At 47.7% G+C, this 21,409-nt stretch overlaps 1 protein-coding gene across 1 annotated transcript in view; it reads left to right on the top strand.

Moving 5' to 3' along the window:
• The window catches only part of WNK2 (WNK lysine deficient protein kinase 2), a gene marked incomplete at its 5' end in the record, with an annotated part of 187,400 nt that overhangs the window by 98,372 nt on the left and 67,619 nt on the right, over positions 1-21,409 (top strand). The window contains 5 exons of the mRNA XM_045294376.1: positions 6,081-6,169; positions 8,261-8,480; positions 13,911-14,202; positions 16,986-17,170; positions 20,164-20,370. Of these exons, the coding sequence (XP_045150311.1) occupies positions 6,081-6,169; positions 8,261-8,480; positions 13,911-14,202; positions 16,986-17,170; positions 20,164-20,370 (993 nt within the window). The remainder of the gene's footprint in view (positions 1-6,080; positions 6,170-8,260; positions 8,481-13,910; positions 14,203-16,985; positions 17,171-20,163; positions 20,371-21,409) is intronic.

Below are 21,409 nucleotides of genomic sequence, written 5' to 3'. Positions count from 1 at the left end.
TGCGTGTGGAAGAAGAGCAGCCAGAATGCTCCTTACAGGCAAGGATGGAAAGGCTTCATCTCATCTAGCCTGGACATGTTGTCAGGAGAGACCAATCCCAGGCAAAGGACATCAAGCCGGGCAAAGTAAACGGGGCAGTGAAAAAGAGGAAGACGTTCAGCAAGATGGATCGACATGGTGGCTGTATTCACAGCCTCAAACATAATAACAATTGTGAGGCTGGCACAGGACGGGGCAGTGTTTTGTTCTGTTGCACCTCTAGAGTCTCTATGAACTGGAACTGACTTGAGGCACGTAATAACACAGAATGTTCCTTCTGGGTACATTCCTCTCTTGGGTGGCTGTTAGGGTGAGGTGAGCAGAGGCCTGTGGTTGGGATCATCAACATTGCCCTTCCCTGTAGCTTCGGGCCAATCCCTGGTCTCCTTGAGCCACAGTTCTCTCATCTGAAAAGTGGCAGACACTGCATCTATAGGTGGGACTTGTGTTTGAAGATCCCCTTGACAGATCCATCTTACACAGCTCTCTCTACTTTTCTCTGACTTACTGCGCACATCGGTAACCCAGCTCAGGAACCAGCACTGTGGTCAACGTTCTAGAATCAAAATGCTATATGTGAAATGTAAACCTAGCATCTCATTATGCAGCTAAGGTTTAGACTTAACTTCATGTTGTTGCCTAAGTGACAACATGTCATCATGAGGGTGAGGTTACCTGGATGGGTACCTTGGTGAGACCGTGTAGGTTGAGGCTGCCTCACACGTTAATACATGGTATGGATAAACCAAGAGGTATTTTCAAGAGAATGTATTTCTTCAAGAAGACCACAATCGATCAGGCTTACTGATAGAATATTGGAACCCCTGAGACTATGTTTTCAGCCAAACAATATACAGGTCTAGAAAGAGACTGACTTAATAGTGACGTTATAGGACAGAGTGGAACTATTCCTATAGGTTTCTGATACTGCAAATCCTTACAGGAGTAGAAACCTTCATCTTTCCCCTGAAGAGTAGCTGGTGGTTTCAAACTGCTGACCTCCCTGTTAGTAGCCCAATGTGTAACCCACTATGCCACCTGGGCTCCTAAAAACCAAGCTCACTGCCATCCTTCGAACCAATATCAACTCATATCAACCTTGTAGGATATAGTAGAATATAGCAGAGATAATAGAACTACCACTGTGGGTTTCTGAGACTGTAAATCGTTATGGGTATAGAAAGCCTCGTCTTTCTCCCTTAGAGAAGTGAGTGGTTTCAAACTGCTAACCTGCAGTTAGCAGCCCAACATTGATTGACTCTTCTTCCAGGGCTCTAGCTCTGAGTCACTATGAGTCAGAATCAAGTTCACGACAGTGAGTTTGAGTGGTAAGGGGGTCAGTCATGGTGAGGTATGTACATCATAGAAGAACAAGCATTTGAGTCAAAAGGACAGCATTTTTCCAAATTCAGACCAAGTTCAGAAGAGTAAGGAAAGATGAGGAATGGAAACAGGAAACAGGATAAGGAAGTGAAATACATTTTGTTACATTGAAGGGGTTACAACAAATGAGATGAAACAAAATGCGTATGAGTTGTTGAATGCAAAACTGATTATCCATTCTATAAACATTTCTTCAACTCACACTACAAAGTAAAAATGAATAAAGAACCCTTGTGGTGCAGTAGGTAAGTACTCAACTGCTAACCAAAATGTTGGTGGTTTGAACCAACCTAGTGGCTCTGCTCCCATAAAGGTCAAACAGAAAACTATACTCATTGCCATCGAGTGGATGCCGACTCATAGCGACCGTATAGGACAGGGTACAATTTCCCCTGTGAGTTTCTGAGACTGTAACTGTTTTTAAAAAAACATTTTCTTGGTACATTATGCACATATCATACAATTCAACCATATCAAAAAGTTGTACAATCAATACCACAATCCATTTTAGAACATTTTCTTCTTTCTTGTATCCATTGTTATTAGGTTCCCATTTATCCCCAACCTCTCCTGCCATACCCCCCAAGAAACCATTAATCCAGGTACTGTCTCTGTAGATTCACTCATCCCGGATTTCATACATCAAAAAACATACAAAAACAAGGAAGAAAGAAACAAAAAAACTAATAACAATAATAAATAGAGAAAAACCTTAATCAAAAGAAAGCAAAAAATATTCAAAACTAGAATAACTTTAAAATGGTTCAGAGGGGAGATCAAATGATAAGGTGTTAAACTTTTGCCTCGCTGTATCTCCCATAGCCCACTCTCCAATGCAGTCTGCTTGACAGCAAGGCTGTTCACACCCCTGGTTTAGGATCAGAGGGGATTCACCAGAGGCTTAAATCGATGGGTATTTCCTCCTTCACTTTTTTCTTTTTAAACTGAGACAATGTCAAATGGATTAAAAGGGAGATCAAATAAGATAAGACATTTTAAAATAACTTTACGATAATCCTCACAACAATGCTCTCTGCTAACAAGGCTATTCATATCTCTTGACTTTGATCGAGGGAAGTCACCCAAGGTTTAATCTAAGTGTGGACCCTGAAAATGCAGTCTGGGCTTCCACTGTTGTCCAGAGCCTCTGCAAACTGAGTGTTCACCATTTACTCTCTGATGCCATTCCCTCCTTCAGATTTGGAATGTATTGTTTAGAATCCTTGGATCTAAACCTAGAAGCCTGGTGTCTTTCTTCCATGTGGACTTTGTTGATGTCTCACTTCGATGGCTGCTTGTTTGAAGACAAGCCTTTAAGCCCCCAGACTATATATATTCTTTCTGATAGCCCGGTGCCATCTAGTTTCTTCACCATACTTTTCAATAGCACTCATATCTTCAAAGATCTCTTCATGACGGTGAGTATCAAGCAGGGTCATCATCCAAGACTGGAACTCTTTATGGGAGTAGAAAGCATTGGCTTTCTCCCTCCAAGTGGCAATTGGTTTCAAATTGCCGACCTTGAAGTTAGCAGTCCAACTTGTAACTATTATGCCACTAGGACTCCTTCTCCATGAAGACGCACTCCTTCTGCATCACACCCTAAAAACTTATTTCCATTTGCAGAAGAATGAAGCAGGAGTCGTACCTCACTCAAAGACGCCGTAATAAACTGTACTTGCAAACATACTACCAAACTGAAAAACAAACACAGAGACAGCAAATGGAAGACAAAATATATAACTAGAACTGTCCAAATATAAGAAACTAAATTTTAAACAAGAAACATGCATCAAAAGAGTCAAAAGGCAATGAAAGACACACCAGCCGGTGCAATCATGAGGTGTCGACGGGATGAGGTATCAGGCATCATCAGAACAAAAAATCCTATCACGTAAATGAGGGGAAGTGCGGAGTGGGGACCCAAAGCCCATATGTAGGTAATTGGACATCCCCATACGGAAGGGTCGCGGGGAGGAGACGAGCTGGTCAGGGTGCAGTGTAGCAACAATGAAACATACAACTTTCCTCTAGTTCCTAAATACTTCCTTCACCGCCCCGCCCCCCCACTATCATGATCCCAATTCTACCCTACAAATCTGGCTAGACCAGAGGATGGACACTGGTACAGATAGGAGCTGGAAACACAGGGAATCCAGCACAGATGATCCCTTCAGGACCAATGGTGAGAGTGGCGATACCGGGAGGGTGGAACGTAGGTGGGGTGGAAAGGGGGAACGGATTACAAGGATCTACATATAACCTCCTCCCTGGGGGACAGGCAACAGAAAAGTGGGTGAGGGGAGACGTCGGATGGTGCAAGACATGACAAAATAATAATTTATAAATTATCAAGGGTTCAGGAGAGAGGGAGGAGTGGGGAGGGAAGGGAAAAAATGAGGAGCTGATGCCAGGGCTTTAAGTAGAGAGCAAATGTTTTGAGAATGATGAGGGCAATGAATGTACAAATGCGCTTTACACAACTGATGTATGTATAACTTGTGATAAAAGTTATATGAGCCCCTAATAAAATGATTTTTTTTAAAAAACAAGATAAAAAAGGATTAGAAATGTAAGAGTGAACTAACTTTCAATGATAGGAATGAACTAACTGGAAAAGGGGGTGGGCATGCTAGACTGGACACAGATCTGATGAGACCATTTTCCTTTTAAATCTCTTTTACATCTTACTTTTCTGAATAAAGTCTCCTTTGGGGAAAAAAAAGTCAAAAGAGGACCCACAAAAAAGTGGAGAAAATGTTTACAATGATACATCAGACAAGGGATTAATCTAAAAAATCTTTGGTAAACTGCAACACCTCAACAAGAAAAAACTAATAATCCAATTGAAAAAATGTGCAAAGGGCATGAACAGACAGCTCACCAAAGAAGACATCAAGGCAGCCAACAAACATCTAAAGAAATGCTTCTGTCATTAGGTGTCCGAGAAATGCAAGTCAAAACAACAATCACACATCCTGGTGGGAATATAAAACTCTAACCACGGTGGAGATCAGTGCGGTGCTTCCTCAGAAGACTGGGGATAGGAACAGCATGGTCCTGTGCTTGCTATAGACCCTAAAGAAGTCAGAGCCACACACAAACAGATATGTGCACACTCGTGTTCATTGCAGCACTATTCATGACTGAGCGCTTGACTGCCGTTTCCAGGAGCATGCACTGTAGAGCTAAGCAAGAGGAAATTCTTGATCACGTTTATATACACATCCAGAAGACCTTCTACTGGAAATCTTAGTTGTATAAGTCTGGGGATGGGAGCTGGAAATATGTTTTAAAAGCCCTGGGAGCAATTATTAAAAGTTATGGAGGACTAATGAGAACAGCAGGATTTTAGATCCATTTTCACGAAGTCTTGGAGCTAAAAGGTACTATCGCAAATGTATGGATTGTGATAAGAGTTGTAGGAGCCCCCGATAAAGTGATTAAAAAGAAGAAGAAGAAGAGTTTCAGTAATAGGAAAACTAGGCCTTGGGCGCAAAGCTATGGAAAAGGCGAGCTTGATAGGAGGCAGTTCAGAGAGAATTCACATGCTCTCTCTGTACGACTGGATCTTGCCGAGGTTGTGTTGGGCTCCTTGCATCTGTGGGTGTTTAGTTCTCAATAAAGTTTGAAAATCTTTGGTCGTCATTTTTTCAAAATGTTCTATTCCATACCATCCTCATCTTCTTAGGACTTCAGTTGTATATATATATATATATACACACACATATATAAAATCGCGCGCTATTATTCAAAGAGTGAAATGAACTGAACCCTTCACGACCTTTTTCTTTCTGTGTTTCATTTCATATAGATTCTATTGGTGTGTCTTCGAGTTTATTCGTGTTTTCTGCAATGTGTTATGTGCACTTGGTGTGTTGTAATGGATGTTTTAGTTTAAATGTTGTGCTTTTCATCTATAGTTTTATTTGACACTTTTTATCCCTATTCTGTTTCTCATTACATTCATTTTGCTTTTAACACTTGTCCAGAGCTAGAATAACTTAAAGTTGTTTTCTGTTAGTTCCACTGTTTAATTTCTGTTGATTAACTTTTTGTTTCTGCTCATTAAATGTTCTTCCAGGTAACGGATAATATTTTCCTCTTTTTTGCATATCTAGTAATTTTTATAGGATTCTGCATATTATTACTGTTCCCCCTTTCTCCGTGCGGCCTGGGAATTGTTGTCCCAGTCCCTCTCTGCCTGGCCTCATACTGTCTACTCTGCTCGTGTGGCCTTCTGTCCAGCAAGCACTCCCAAGAGTTCATCTACAGATATCTGGAACTCCTTCCTTTCTGGAATCGATCTCATCTGCCTCCTGGAACTCTGAGCTCCGCTTCCTCTCCACGGGGAAGCGCTCTGGATGTTCGTTCCCTCCCTGCCCACAGTCTGGAACTGTCTTCAGGCAGTGCTCTGAGGTAGTGGGAAGGCCTGTCTCCTTGGTGTCCTGTCTCTGACTTCAGCACCTTGTGCCGCCTGTTGTTGAGTATCTGACATTATTAGTCCATGGGTTTTGTCCAATTTTCTAGTTTATTGGAGATAAATCCACTCATTCCACCATGGAGTCAATGCGCCATACTTTGCTTGGGGGTGGGGGGATTGTGCATTAAATCCCTTAGTCCTGGGTGTCATTCTCAGTCTCATTTTATTATTTCAGGGTATCAAGCCAGCCAGCTTTGAGAAAGTGCATGATCCTGAGATCAAGGAGATTATTGGAGAGTGTATCTGTAAAAACAAAGAGGAAAGGTGAGTCTTGTGGTTGGGCTTTGTGAAGTTTCTCCAGGTGAATTATCCCAAGTGGTATTTGGAATTGTATTCTTCCCAAGAAAAGGAGAGCTTCAAAATACAGCAAAACTGGTTCAGGATCTTGGCCTTCAGAACGGCTGCTGCGCGCAGAGTGGCCCTGAGTGCACACCACACCAGTGACATCTGGGCCGGTGTATTGGTGTCTCCAACTTCTGGGTTAACACTCTGCTGCAACGCCCTACCCGCTGTCTCTTTTCTCCTTTGAAACCTCTTCCTTCCCCTACTTCGCCTTTACTGGCTGAGGCCCCGTGGATCTGCTTTTCTCTCTTTGCTTGTTTTCTTTCTCTACATTGTCCCCTAGATGGGTTTATCCATGTCCGTGAACTTAGATAATATAATGCTTCCATGCCATCTTCAATCCTGACCTCTCTTCCGAACATCAAGCTATCTACCTCTGCTGCATACCCATTTGACCATCACAGAAGTAGCATGTCCAATCAGAGGCTCTCCATAGAACCCACTCTCCCACCTCACGTCAGGGCCTTCCTTCCCTAGTTGTCAGCCAGCAGCTGGGGCTGCATCAGGAGCTTCCCACCTGCCCTAATTCCTCCATCCCTTTTCAGCCTCCTCCTTCCTCCTCCGAATGTTTCTTTTCCCATCAGCCTCCTTCTACCTTCGGTCCCCCTCCAGGCCCTCCTCCTTCTCCTTTTCTCTTGCCCAGTCTCTCAACCCTGCTCTTCCCACCCCTCCTCCTCTACTACTTCTCCCCTCTGTCCTTCCCTTCTTGCTATCTTTCTGTCTCCTCCCCTGCCCTTTCCCCGTCACTGTGTGCTGTCAGTCTCCCCCAGTGCTGACCATTTTGAGTATTCCCACAGCTGCGCTCCCCATCTCCCATAGCAGGAACCCTGCCCAGGACCTGTGTGCTTTCTCTCCTGCCACCTGCACTGTAGACTTCAAGACCCAAAACAAAACAAAACAAAAAAGCTAGAATATTCTTAAATTTAATCCGCATCTGAAAAGTTCAGAAACAACAGTGTAGAGCCAAACCCTGTGAGATGACCACCTGATCAAAAAACAGCACTGCCAGCCCCCTATGTCCCCCGTGAAGGGCATGCAGCCTCTCTCTCTCCTCCCCTAAGGTGGCACTGTCCTCTCTGGAAAACACCACCTGGAGGCATTTGTCATCTGTTCGGAAATCACAGCTGTCCCACATTCCCCTCCTGGGCACCGACCCACAGAACATGTGCCCGTGACCCCAAGCAGTGAAAGCCGTGAACTGGTGACACACGCCAGGACTTTGATACTGAGAAATATGGCCAGTGGTAGAAGCCAGACTCCAAATGCTATCTGCCATAGGGGTCCATGTGTACTTAACACCAGGAAAAGGAAACGGAAATTAGTGTTTAGGGATGGGTGTTGGGGTGGCAAGGTAATAAAGAAGAGCGGTATGTGGTTGTCATGGTATCTATTCCTTCTCCACAGAGCCCCCAGACTCCAGGCCCACTCATACCGGAAGGAGGGCCTCCTGAGAATGTGGCCGCTTCGGTGGGGGGTGTGGGGGGGGGGGAGGTTGGGCCACTCAAGCACTTTGCCTTTGTCCTTTCTTGCCACTTGGCAGTAAGCCCAGCAGGCAGGGCATTGCCATCCTAGGGACTTGGGTGACCAGTGAGGTCCACTAGCATTTCAGTGCTGCTTGTGGCTGCATCGTGGAATAGCTTAGAACATAGCTTATCACAAATTCTTCTCTAGAGTTGCTTAATTTTGTGCAATGAGCAGCGTTTATTTTTAAATTAAGGGTGGAAACAAGAAGTCTTAAAATAGACCACATTGCTTTATAATGTCCCCTCCTCTCTTGGGCATTAAGAAGTGCACATGAGAGCTGTATGTGCTGCTTGCAGGGGCAGAGCTTGGCCTGCTAGTCGGGTTGGGCAGAGGCAGAACTTTCCAGGGACAAGGGCTCTGTGGGTCCTTTTGCTGACCTCTCCCATGACTGTGCCAGACCCCCCAGGAATCTGGCTTGGGAGAGCCCTTGTCTGGGTATGTGTGCCCCATGTGGCTACCTGCCGGGTCAGGATGCTGCCCCTCCCTTAGGTATGAAATCAAGGACCTCCTGAGCCATGCTTTCTTCGCGGAGGACACAGGGGTTAGAGTGGAGCTGGCAGAGGAAGACCATGGCCGGAAGTCCACCATTGCCCTCCGACTCTGGGTGGAAGACCCCAAGAAGCTGAAAGGGAAGCCCAAGGACAATGGGGCCATAGAGTTCACCTTTGATCTTGAGAAGGAGACACCGGATGACGTGGCGCAGGAAATGGTAATGCACACACGTCCACCCCCACAGGGTGCGTGGGCTGGGCTTGGAGGGCGGGCTGTGTTCCCAGAGGTTAGAATGGAAGCAGTCCTGTGCCCCTAATGCCCAGAAAGAGGGTGACCCAGAAGAGTGCAGCCTAGGGGGCAGCTTGTGGCAGGGAAGGGAAGGTGTGCAGACTAGCGGTACCTACCACGCTTGTAGGAGAATGTGTGGTAAATGGGGCAAATGGACAGGAACGTTCAGTGTATCTGGATAGGTTTTGCTTGGTTTGAGCAAACTCTTGCTAACTTAGCTTAAATGTGATGGCTTTGAATTGGAGCCGTTTGTTTTGTTTTGTCTTTCGGGAATGATTAGGGTCATTTTCAGTTCTGGCTCCTGTTTCCTTTTCCATGGAAAAAGATGAAAATGAGAATAATCTTTCCTCTCCTCTCTTTCCCCCCTCCTCTCCTCCCTGGACTGTTGCCCCAAAGGCTTGTTGTCTGGGTGAAGCCCAGTGAGGGGAAGGTGGACTGATACCTGGCATGATGCCACGTTTTCCAGGCTGTCCATGGGGCCTGCTGGTGGCAGACCTTGACTCTGGTCTGGAAGAGCCATGGATCCCGTGTGGGTGAGCGAGTGCTGCTGAAGGAGTTTGGATAGGTAGAGTGGGAAGCCTTCTGGAAAGTGAAGAGTTGGAGCTAGACTGCTGACAATGGGCTCGACTACATGGGAGAGAGCGCTTCCTGGGCCATATACGGTTCCTCCTGTGGAGGCGTTGGAAGGCTGATGGGTCAGAGGTAGCAAGTCAGTTCCCACCGGGACTCCTGAGCCATAAAAATACACAGAGGGCCTGTACTGGGGCTACCGCTAACTTCTCCCCAGTGCCTGATGGGCCTCACCCTCCTGGGGCCCCATTGCCTGGAGGTTTGAAAGAAACCACTAATGCACACCTGAGGTCAGGGAGGGCCACCTGGTGGGGGACTTTGCTTGGGACTCTGGTGCCTTGGTAGGGCCCTGCCTCAGGGGCAGTGCCTGCCCTGTGTACATTCAACTCTGTTCGGAGTCTTGGTTGGGAGCCAAGACTGTGCTGACATGGTTAAATTCCCAGAACCCTCCTTTCTGTAGGGTTGAACGCAATGGCTGCTATCATTGCTTACAAAAGTATCTTTGGCTTGATAGTGCTCATGTTGAGAAAGATAGTGTGTAATTTTTATTTTTATCTTTTAATTCCAATAGTCCAAGAACTTTTTCAAGTCCCCCATTTTACATAACTCATACAGGTGGTGTCTAAGTTTCCTGGGAAGGCAGAAACAAATAAACACACATTTGGGTGGCTTAACACCACCAAAGGCCGAAGGTCGGCAAACTGCACCTCTCAAGCCATCTGCAGCCCTTTCAGTCTGTACATGAGGCTCTGAAGTAAAATTGAAAATAAAAATTGAGCTATCATAGTTTCATTTAAAAGATGTCATTCAGATCATGGTGATTTCATTTGCTTATGAAAACTATATTAATGGCTCTCCAATAATTTTTAAATTGTTGTGAGGGACAGAATTGTCTCTTTCATCTCGAAAGTTTGCCAACCTTTGCTGTAGGGGATACTTTTTTTCCTACCTCTGTTTCAGCTTCTCATGACCTGCCGTGGCTTGTAGCAGCAATCGTCACTGCCCTTATGTTGACACGTGTGTGCTAATGTCATCCACTTTTCTTTTGTAAGGGTACCAATCACATATGAGTCGGCCCCCCCACTCCAGCATGATCTCATGTGAACTGACAATGTCTGCAAAAATCCTATTTCCAAACAAGGTCATATTCACAGGTTACAGGGTAGGACTGGAATGTATCTTTCTGGGGAAAGGGGAGGCACAATTCCATATGCAATGGACTATACAGAGAAGAGAGAGCTTATGAACGCTGAGGTTTAGAAAATGCTGGTGGAGTGCTGAGACACGTTTAGGAGTTTAATTGTTTGAAGAGAGCTTGAGTCCCTCCAGCTGAGTTACCTGGGGTGAAGGAGGGGGCTGGTCCCAGGAAGAATCTCTAGGCCTTTGTTCAGATGGACAGGCTTCTGCTGCCTTTCCCTGTCCTGACACCAGTTCATCCTTGACCTAGCCTCTTGAGCCAACCTCGGGCCAGATAAGCCTGGATCTGCGCTGTGTTTCAGAAAGTTTCCTTTCTTCCAGATACTTGCTTGCTCCCTAGTTTTTCATTGTTGATTGAATCAACAAAAATACTTTCACATTTTATATATATGAAAGTACTATAAATGCAATGCCAGAAACCAGCTGTCATCAAAATGTAACTTTCAAAATTGAAACCTTTTCCTACCCCCACCCCACCCACCCATATCCAGGTAGACTCAGACCTTGGTCTGCTTTTTGTGGATTAAAAACACGATTACCACATGTTGGGTGTCAAAATATGCCCTGGAATCCCAGTGAGACCTTCTTAAGGCTATTTGAACATTTTAAGAATGCAACTTCCTTGAAAATCCATTCTCAGATAGTCGTACAGGTCATAGGAGAGGAAGGCGTGCGGGAGAGGCTTGCAGGAAGCTGACCTCGGACCCCCTGAGGAGCGGGAGGATGCTCACAGCCGAACAGCTGGCGCAAAGCAGGAGCAGAGCTTATAACCAAACCCAATGGCTCCTCATCCTACATACAATCAAGCTCTGTGGACTGCATGGGAGCTAAATCCTTTAGCATCCAAGGAAAAGCAGGAAATGCTGCGGAAAGGAGCAGCATTCAAAATGGGGAGAGATGAAAGAGAAGTAGAAGGAAAGCGTAGGTGTGGCAGCAGTGCCCAGCAGGAAAGAGAAAAGGACAGACTGGGATGTTCTGGTGCCTAGACCACCTCGGTGCCATCTGTGGTCATGTCACCTTGAACTGATGAAACACCTGGGGGTGGGGGTAATCGAGTGGGTAACCAGGAGCTAGTAATCCTGTGAGCCAGTTGGTAGAATTAGTTGCTGACCAGTAGTGGCGATCAAGGTGAGGGTTCTTGTGCAAGGCTCTGCTAGGGTTGTGTGACGTGGAAAGCTGTATCCAAGTGGGGGTGGCCAGCCCTGTGGTTGGGGACAGCCCCCTGCCCCACTGCTGCCCCCTGTGATCAGGGTCCGAAGCTCTAGAGCAAAAGGAAAGGTCTGCTCCTTACTCTTGGAGGCCAGAAATGAGGGCGTCATGCCTGACTTCGTGCCTGCACGTGGACAGTAGAGGTTTTTATAACCTCAGGGCTGACAGATCTTGTTGTCTTTGAGGTTTCTGCTCACACCTTTGTATCTGGGTGCTCTGTCCATCAGAGGTCTCTTTGCTTTCTTTTATTGTGAATATGTGTGTGTGTGTATGTGTGTGTGTGCCATTTTAGCTATTTTTAAATGTACAACTCAGTGACTTTAATTACATTCACTATGTCGTGACTCCATTGGCTCCATCTATTTCCCAAAGTTTTGTATCACCCAAAAGAGAAATGAGTACCCCAATAGCCCATTTCCTTCTCCTACTTACCCCTGGTAACTGCTAATAACTGCTGGTCTCAATGCATTTGCCTGTTTGGTATTTTTTAGAAGTAAAGTGGTCAATGGTAAAGTAAAATGCCAACGTGTTGGTATTTTGTAGAAGTAAAGTGGTCAATGGTAAAGTAAAATGCCAATGTGTTGGTATTTTGTAGAAGTAAAGTGGTCAATGGTAAAGTAAAATGCCAACGTGTTGGTATTTTGTAGAAGTACTGTTGTGTGGCATCTGCCCTTTCGTGGCTAACCTTACTTACTCAACATGCTTTCATGGCTCTTCCATGTTATAAAAACTCACTGCCATCCAGTCAGTTCTGACTCAGAGTGGCCCTGAAGCGCAGGGTAGGCAGCGCTGCCCCTGTGGGTTTATGAAATGCTAACTCTTTACAGGAGTAGAAAGCCTCATCGCTCCCCCCAAAGAGTGGCTGGTGGTTTTGAACTGCTAACCTCTAAGCTAACAGCCCAACTTGGAACCACTATACGACTTGGGTTTCCGTCTATGTTATAGCATGCATTAAAAGTTCCCTTTTCTCTAGAGCTGAGTGTTCTTCCATGGTATGAATGGGCAACATTTTGTTTGCCATCTATCAATGACAGGGTTTACTTTTAAAAAAATCAAAAACATACATACATCTTGCAAATATACAATGAGGAGCTTTTCAGAAATAAATTCTTTTTTTAAAACAGTTTTAATGGCATATAATCCACATAGCATATATTTCAATAGTCCAGTCACATTGTGAAGAGTTGTACAGTCAACCTCCCTTCCTGCCATACCCCCTAGAAAACACTACCCCAGTCACTATCTCTATAGATTTACCTATCCTGGATTTTATATACCAAAACAAACAAACTAACTAAAACAGAAAATCCTCAATCAAAAAGAGAGCAGAAAACATTAAAAAGGAGAACAAATGTAAAATGGGTCAAAAGAGAGATCAAATGATAAGGTGTTCATTTGAACCTAACTGCATCTGTAATAATCCACTTCCCAATGACACTGTGCAAGGCTATTTGCATCCCTGGTCTTGACCTAATATTTCTTCTCCGCAATGTCTGTTTGAGTGTCTGCTCCTTACAGACAAGCAAATTTTCCTTCATTACCACTAGCTGTCAGCAAAGTAGGTTAGCAAGGATCCTCAAAGCCTTTTGTCCTCAGACCTCAGTCCGATTTTGTTAGCTATCCGGAAGTCCTAAGTTGGTAGCACAAATCGTGTCCTGTATTTCATGGCCACGCCTCTGTAGTCTTTGAGCACAGTCTCTCACCGTGGGACTGTCTCTCAGGTTGACTTTTTCCACTCTTGATCCCTGACTACACCCAGATATGGGTCTCTGGCCGGAATTCCCCCAGTGTGGGGCTGGTCCCCACCACATCCTGCCTGGTGGCACTTACCATACCTGTGTTCCACCACTGACCCGGCCACCTCCTGGTTGAGGTGGCGTCTACCGCTTTCTCCACCAAGAAGTTCTTCTTTGCCCTCTTTAACGAATAAGTATTTTGTGAGGGATGTACCTTAAGTGTAACCTTTTCATCAAACTTTAAGGAGCCCTAGTGGCATAGTGGTTACTCCTTGGGCTACTCACCGTAAGATCAACAGTTCAAAACCACCAGCCAGCACCGAGGGAGAAAGACGAGCCTTTCTACTCCTGTTAAGCATTACAGTCTCAGAAATCCACAGGGGCAGTTCTACCCTGTCCTGCAGGGTTGCTATAAATTGGCGTTGACTGGATGGCAGTGAGTTTGATTTTTACTGTTTTGAACTTTATTGTGTTGTCTATATTTGTATGGATGCAGTTAATAACAATAGAACTTAAGATGAGGATGGAACTATGGACCAGAAACCCCTGACAAGCAGGAAAGGCCAGGTACCCACATGTGGATGCAGGGTGCAAGGACAAGCTTTGGGGTTCCTGGGACGCTAACCAACTTGGTGGCCTCATTGCAGATTGAATCTGGATTCTTCCATGAGAGTGATATGAAGATTGTGAGCAAGTCGATCCGAGACCGGGTGGCACTGATCCAGTGGCGGCGGGAGAGAATCAGACCTGCCCTGCAACCCTCGGAGACGCTGGCCACTGAAAGCCTGGACAAGGCCCGGGGCCCCAAGGCGCCATTGCAGGTCCAGGTCACATATCATGCTCAAGGTGGGCATCCGATCCCCATGGAAACAGAGGAGCCCGAGGCTGACCAGCACCTCTTCCCACCCAAGCTCCCAGCCAGCGCCACCTCCCTGGCATGTGAGTCTTCTCTGCAGCAGGCGAGCTGAGCTCCTAGCCTGCAACAGGGGGTCCCTAGAGGCCCAGTGGCAAGCAGCTGTTTGGCGAGGAGAAGTTTGCTGTGCTATGTTAAGGTGCTCTGTGGGGAGGATGATCAGTGGTGTGGCTTTGAAGGGTGATCAGTTGAGGCTTCTTAAGTGTCCCTAGTAAGCTCTAGGGGGCCACCCATACCCCACGGAGCTCAATCTACTGTTAGAATCCTAAAGGCAATGTCTGTAATGGGCAACTACTGCCTGGCGAGCCTGGTAGGTAGTTCACAAAGCAGAGATGGGATGGCATAATTCCTTGGCACGAGAGTTCTGGCCCAGCATAGGGTTCAGTTTCCAGCCCCAGTAGGGTTGGACTCTGCCCCATACATCACAGTATGACCAGGGCAGTGTAAAGTTCACGAAATTTCAGTTTTTCGGGACAGATGGCCTGGGGTGCAACGGGGCGGAGAGGTCAGTGTGCACCTGGTATAGAGCTCCTGTGGCCTGACCAGGGTTTTCTCACTCTGCCCCGACCCCCACTTCCTCCCTGTGGACTTGGAGCAAGTTCTCCTCCTCAAGGGATACTAGGTACTACCTTACCAGGTGAGTGTGGGGCAATGGGAACACAAGGTTCAGTACAGAGTTGCAGTGCGTGGGGGTCACCTGAACCTCTCTTGCTGCAGCTGCCAACGGGAGGAGCAGGCTGGTGGCCTTCCATGGTGGTGTCTGCCTCCCAGGTCTCCTTCCCTGACATCCCCTCAAGCCTAGTGTCCAAACCTTTGAGATCGTACAGTCACATGATATAAAATCCAAAAAGCGTGAAGGGAATGTGATAAACATTCGCTTAGTTTTACTCCCTAGAGGTCACTGATGTTAACCAGTTTCTCTACTGTCCTCTCCGAGAAAACCTAGTACCGAAAGCAATGACACACCTGCACGTGTGTCCCTCCTTCTGCTTTCATTACACAAACGGAGCTCACCAGACCTGTCCTTTGTGCCTGCTGCTGATGGTCCCCTCTGGGAACCTGGAGACCGCTCTCTTTCTTTCACCTGGTCGTGTGCTAGTGCGGTGATTGATTTCACAGGCGTGAACACCAACCTGCAGCCCCATAGTCGAGGAGAGAGTCTTGCCTTTCCTACAGGAGTGGCGAACAGATCCACATCTGGATGTCCTGAGATGCAACAAGGGCACCATTTGTTATGACTCTCCACTGTCCCTCCACCACTGGCGGTCACATTGCCCTGCCCCAGTGCGACAAGACGTCCTCGACTGTAGCCCAGTGAAACCCATCAACGGAGACCGCACAACTTTGCCAGTGGTTTGGTAAAAAAAAATTTTAAGATGGGCCAATTTTTAATTACATCAATAATAAATGTATCCATATGCTTTTTTAAGTGAGCTTGCCCTTATTCCCTTTCCGTAAGTATATGCTAGTCAGCTCATTAAAACCAGAGTCTAAATAAATAAAAACCAGAGTCTAATTGGGTCTGCACCATCACTGTTCAGCATTTCTCATGTCTTCTGGGTTAAAATGAGTTTGGATTATTTTATTTTAGGATTATGTTAGTGAAAATCCAACAAGATTTCCCTTTCTGATTTTACTATTATTGTAAATGGACACACTATGTCATCTGAAAGGGGCTTCCTTTTGAAAACAGCTTCATATTCTTACGTGGCAGACTCTGTAGCTTTAGGAATCTGGAAAGCATGGGCCACATATGCAGTGGTAAACACATGCTTTCTCGTCTACGCTGGTGTGCGTGGTTGGGGTGAGCCTCTTTTCCTGGGTATGTCATAGGCCTGGGGGAGGGGCTTTGCATGTGCACCTCTGTGTCCATCTCACTGGGCTGATGTGGGCTCTGGCCAAAGGGAGCGGTGTCTCCTTGGGCTGTGGAAGCTGGTGTTCGATGCCAGCTCCCAAGGTCCCCATGTACCGAATGCCCATGGTCCACTCTCGCAGCTTCTCTGTGGGGCAGAGACCTCCCCTTCTCATGCTCTGTCCAAGTTAGACCAGGCCCTGTGGCTATGGAGACTTGGATTTAGGCCCAAGACTTCCAGCCTCATATTTCCGGCCACATTTAGTGGTGATATTGAGTCCAGAAACTCCTCCCCCAACATCTAACCTGTGGACCGGGGGTCCTCAAACTTTATAAACAGAGGGCCAGTTCACTGTCCCTCAGACCCGTTGGAGGGCCAGATTATAGTTAAAAAACAAAACAAAACTATGAACAAATACCTATGCACACTGCACATATTTTATTTTGAAGTAAAAAAACAAACGGAGCAAAAACACCCGGCGGACCGGATAAATGTCCTCGGCAGGCCACATGTGGCCACGGGCCATAGTTTGAGGATGCCTGCTATACACAAAAAGTCTTTATTCCACTAGCCCCTTCAGTGGCCCTAGACCTCTTAACAGCTCAGAAAAGCATCAAAGCCTTGAAATGCTGGTCGTTCCAATGGAAATTTCTTTCCACCGTGGAAATAGTAAGTGGATACCTTAGAGACAGAAGGAGGTCAGAGGTGGCCAGGAGGCTCTGTTGAAGAGGAGGTACACTTGTAACCTCGCTACTTGCTCCATATAGCATTTAAAACAGCATACGTGTATTATTTACGTCATCAGATACAACTCCGTGTTTGGCACGGGTTAGCTGACTGTTAGTGTCTGGCCTAGCGTTTCTGGTGTTTTCCCCCCATGGGAAACCTGTGAAAAGCTATAGTCGGGGTGATTTCAGAGGGGTCCTCCCTGAGCCATGTGCTTTTGTTCTCTGTAGCAGACAGCACGTTCGACAGTGGCCAAGGCTCCACTGTGTACTCAGACTCGCAGAGCAGCCAGCAGAGTGTGGTGTACAGCTCCATCCCAGACACCCTGCCCTGCGTCTACAGCCCCCCGGTGAGTGAGGGGCCTAGCCTGCCGAACAGCCTGCCTACCCTGGGTGCCTACCAGCAGCCCACTGTGGTAAGTAAACCTGTTCCATCCTGTCCACTTTGCCCGAGAGGTGCGGTGTTAGCCTGTATTGCCGTCGAGTCACTGCCAGCAAGTCGATTCTGACTCAGATCCACTCTGAAGGGCAGGATAAAATGGTTGCTTTGCGGTTCTGAGGCTATAAATCTCTATGGGAGCAGAAAACCTCAGCTTTATCTCTTGTAACAGCTGGGGGCTTCAAGTTGCTGACCTTGTGGTTATAGTAGCCCAGCACATAGCCCACTACACTACCAGGACTCCTTAGGAAAGGCTAATGGCTTTGCCCTGCAACTCTTCTTCTTGTGAGGATTACTACCCAGGCTCCCCGCCTGCTTTCAGCCTTCTGAGCCCAGAGCCTGAGCTGTGGCCAGAGCAGTAAGCACTTCTCCCAGGCGTCTGCAGTGCTATCTCACCTTGGCAGGTCATCTGGGTAGGACTAGATGAGCCAAATGGGTGAATGGATGTGGCCTGACATGCCATGCAACCTCTGGGCGGGGCACTACCTTCTGTACCCCACCTTCAGGGGTCCCCAGGAAGCACTGACCCTCTGCAGGTGGTGCCTGTAGTGTGGGGGGTGGTTGCTGCAATGATAGGCCACTGGAAAGAGACAGGTGGACAAGGGATGGGGGAGACACCCTGCTCAGGCTAGTTCTGCCCATGGCACTGGGCACTGACATCAAGGGCAGTCAGGGCATCGGCTGGGATGTGGCACCTCCCATTCAAGCCTGCAGATGAGTCTAGTGTGAATGCTTGGCTGCATGCACCTGCTGTTTCTACCTTACCCCGTGCTGCTGCCACCAAACTATGCTGTGAAAGATAAGCAAGCAACAGCAGCGTTGGAAAATGCCCTCCCTTATTGCTACCAGAAAACCTCTTGGAAGAGAACTCTCACTGTAGACAGGGAGGATACATATTGCAGTTCCTGTTCATTGCATTTCTTCTTTAACACCCCCCCCCACCCCCTGCACACCTCACTGCTTCTGCTCCCACACTTCTGAGTCAGTCCCAGAGATGAAGACTTTTTCCCCACTGGGATCATGGTGTGCGACTCCCAGTGGGAGTCGTTAGGAAATGAAACTACAACACCACAATGACTCCTAGAAAGTCCACAGCACTTGCTGAGTGTCACAGAGTACCCAGTGACCCTATCCCAATGTACCCTTGTCTTCCACTACGTTTACACCAAGCCTGTGGCCCCTCCCGCCCCCTTCAGTGGTGTACTCACCGAGCCTGCCTACAGCCTCGCATGCCCAGGTGTTCCTCTCCATCCTACCTGTGTTCTTGGCTAGTTGGACAGATGTCGTCCTCGGGGCAGCAGGCACTGTTGCTCCTTCTCTTAGTCAGAATGTGGACATACATTTCTCCTGGGCCTGACGGTCTCCCAGCTATCTGCTCTCCCAGTGGTACAGTACCCTAGGACACGCTGTGTTGGAAGCAGATGTCTAGCCATACATTGTAATGAGTGTGCCCCTGGAAGAAGTGCTACTGTTGGAGCAACTGGGTAATTAGGAGTGGGCTGATCTACCTGACACTTTGTCCTCATGGCTGTGGAGGCTGGGGGCCAGGAGCCAGGGGGTTCTGCGGAACTGTGCTGAGCAGGGCCCTTTCTGCAGCCTGGTCTGGCTGTGGGCCCAGCAGCACTTCCCAGAACCAGTGATGAGCTTCCCACCTGTGCTGCCTCTGTCCAATACCCCTATGCCCACCGGCCCAGACCAGCCACCACCCCCAGTTCCAGCAGATGAGTGTGGGTTCTGCTTTTCTCCAGACCATCTGCCCACTACCCCTCAGGGGCTAGTGTCAGCGCCGCCAGCCCCTAACAAATCATCACAGTAGGCGTAATTGTACAGCGATAATAAGTACATATTATAGTAAAGTCATAAAGAACACGAGAGATAGGAGAGAGAGTAAAATGAAGGAGTCAGACACATTTCATGGTAGCGTGCTCACCTCAGCTCCTTTTGGTGGTACAGGGCAGGAGAGAGAGAGATTTATTGCTAACGAAGGCTTATATATCTTTTGGGGATGTGTAAGCCCCCTAATTGAAGGTAAAGACATACATCACAGGAAAGGGTTGTACTATAGGTAATACAGTAATGGGCGGGGGACAATCTAGGGGTACACACGCTATAGGAAGAGGAGGGATTAAAGGTATACATGTGATAAGATGGACGGATCCTAGATTCAGGATGGCTGCCTAACTTTGGATGTCACTGAGCAGGTTTGACCTGTTCTCTGGCTCTCCATGGAAACAATTACTGTACTTATCACTAGGGTGCGAGCCCTACCCACAGTGGACCAGACGGATAGCTGAATGCCTTCAGGGAGAATATCTCTAAGCATCTGACCTCCCACCATGTGCTGGCAAACAGCCCCTAATGTTTGGCATCTCTTTGGGAGAGACAAAGCTGGGGAAAAGTCTCTTTATATCCCACAGGCTAGGGTTATTGTTGAGAGCAGAGTTGTCTAGCCAGCAAGCACCACTCTCTGCTCTATCAGCTATGAGCAGATGAGTAGTAGTGAGTGGCCACATGCGCATGGCCATTATCTACAGACGCCTCTTCAAGTTTGCATACCTGGGGAGGGTGATGTGTTAGGAGGGAGTCTGGGATCTTGGGCAGAGGTAACAGGGACTTTTGAATGCAAGAAAAGGACACAAGGGACAAATCGGAAGAAGCACTACTCCCCTAAACTTCCCATCCCATGAATCCTTCTTCCTCGGTTCTTCCTGTAATCCGCCCCTCTGAGGCCTGGGCCTGTGACTTAGGACCTACGCATAGCAGGTGCCTCCCACATAGCTTCACGGCTCAGGAGGTAGCAAAGCGTTGGCTGTTTCCCCAGCCCCTGGGTCCCCAGGCTCTCTTGAGTTGGCTTGGTGGTGGGCGTGTGTGCTGCGTTTCCCCTTTTGCTGTGTTACACAGGTGGAGGATATACTTTCCCTGTCTTGGCAGAATGGCTGGCCTAAAATACACACTCTTCTCTCCCTTCAGCCTCAGCCACTCGCCCAGCCGGCACCCCTCCAGCCAGTCCTGGCCTCACAGTCCCTGGGCTCACTCCAGCCGGTGCCCCCGCACCTGCCCCAGCACCTGCCTCCGTACCTGCCTCCGACTGCTCAGGTGATAACCCCCACACCACTGAAGCCCCTCCAGATGCCACAGGTGTCCTTGCCTCTGCTTGCTCAAGTTCCAGCTCCTCAGGTACCCACATGCCTCCATTCTCCATTGCTAGAACCCCTACCCACAGGCCGAGGTGCCAAGGTCCCTGTGGAGGCTGGCTCGCCATCGGTGGGTGGAAACCTGGGCTTTCTGGTCTAGGGATATAGGGGATGGTTCCACAGTAGGGGCCCATACATCCTGCCCGGTACCCCCCTGGATACTATGCCTGACCTCTTGACCCTCACCACATAGTGGGCCCTTCTTCCTGTACAAGTGGCCCTGCTTTCTGCCCTCTGCCTGACAACCTGTACACACTGACATGTTGTGGAGAATATCCCCTTAGCTTCTGTCCTCAGTCCCTATTTCTCTCCAACCTTTGAGGATCCTTCTCTGACCTTTCTTTAGGCTAGATTACTTTTCTGGGCTGTGAATGGTGAACTGAGTTCTGGATGCCTCCCCACCTCCCCCGGAGTCGTCAGGAACCTGCAAGTGATGGGGAGACCTAGTGGCCAGTTACCTTCTATTCCCAGCCAGCAAGATGCCCACCATCAGGGCTTTGAAAAATACCGTGGGCATCTATGCCAGGAGCATTCCCGTAGTAAATAGATTTAGTCCAGAGCTAAGTACAGAAAATGGGCCTAAAATGAAGTGCGTGTGCTGCAGAGCTGGACTGCTAGGAGAAACCCAAGACCTTACTGAGTGCCTTTCTCTGGGTGTCAGGCAGCATGCTGAGCGCAGTCCTAATCACAGTTAGGTCCACTAGGCTCAAGGGGCAAATGTCTCTGATGAACCCAGGCCATCTTTATAGTCTCTGATGGCCTGTAACAGACGTGGATGTGAGCAGTGTTGGCACCCCTCCCTGTCTAACGAGAGTTCGCACTGACAAACAGTTCCTGGACATCTGGGAGTATGTCTGAACTCGACCTCTAAAACATACCCCAATTTCAGCAATGGTAGAATCACATTCCGCTTCTTGATTCCACAGATGTGGTATCCCGTAAGGCAAGCACACGTTCCTGTACTACAGTTTCAGCAATGGTAGAATAGCATTCCGCTTCTTGGTTCCACAGATGTGGTATCC

Source organism: Echinops telfairi, unplaced genomic scaffold, assembly GCF_000313985.2.
Source record: "Echinops telfairi isolate 266 unplaced genomic scaffold, ASM31398v2 ScPeMD7_1;HRSCAF=3_0, whole genome shotgun sequence".
NCBI lineage: Eukaryota > Metazoa > Chordata > Mammalia > Afrosoricida > Tenrecidae > Echinops > Echinops telfairi.
The sequence above is the reverse complement of the archived record's forward strand: the minus strand, read 5'-3'. Positions and strand labels throughout refer to the sequence as shown.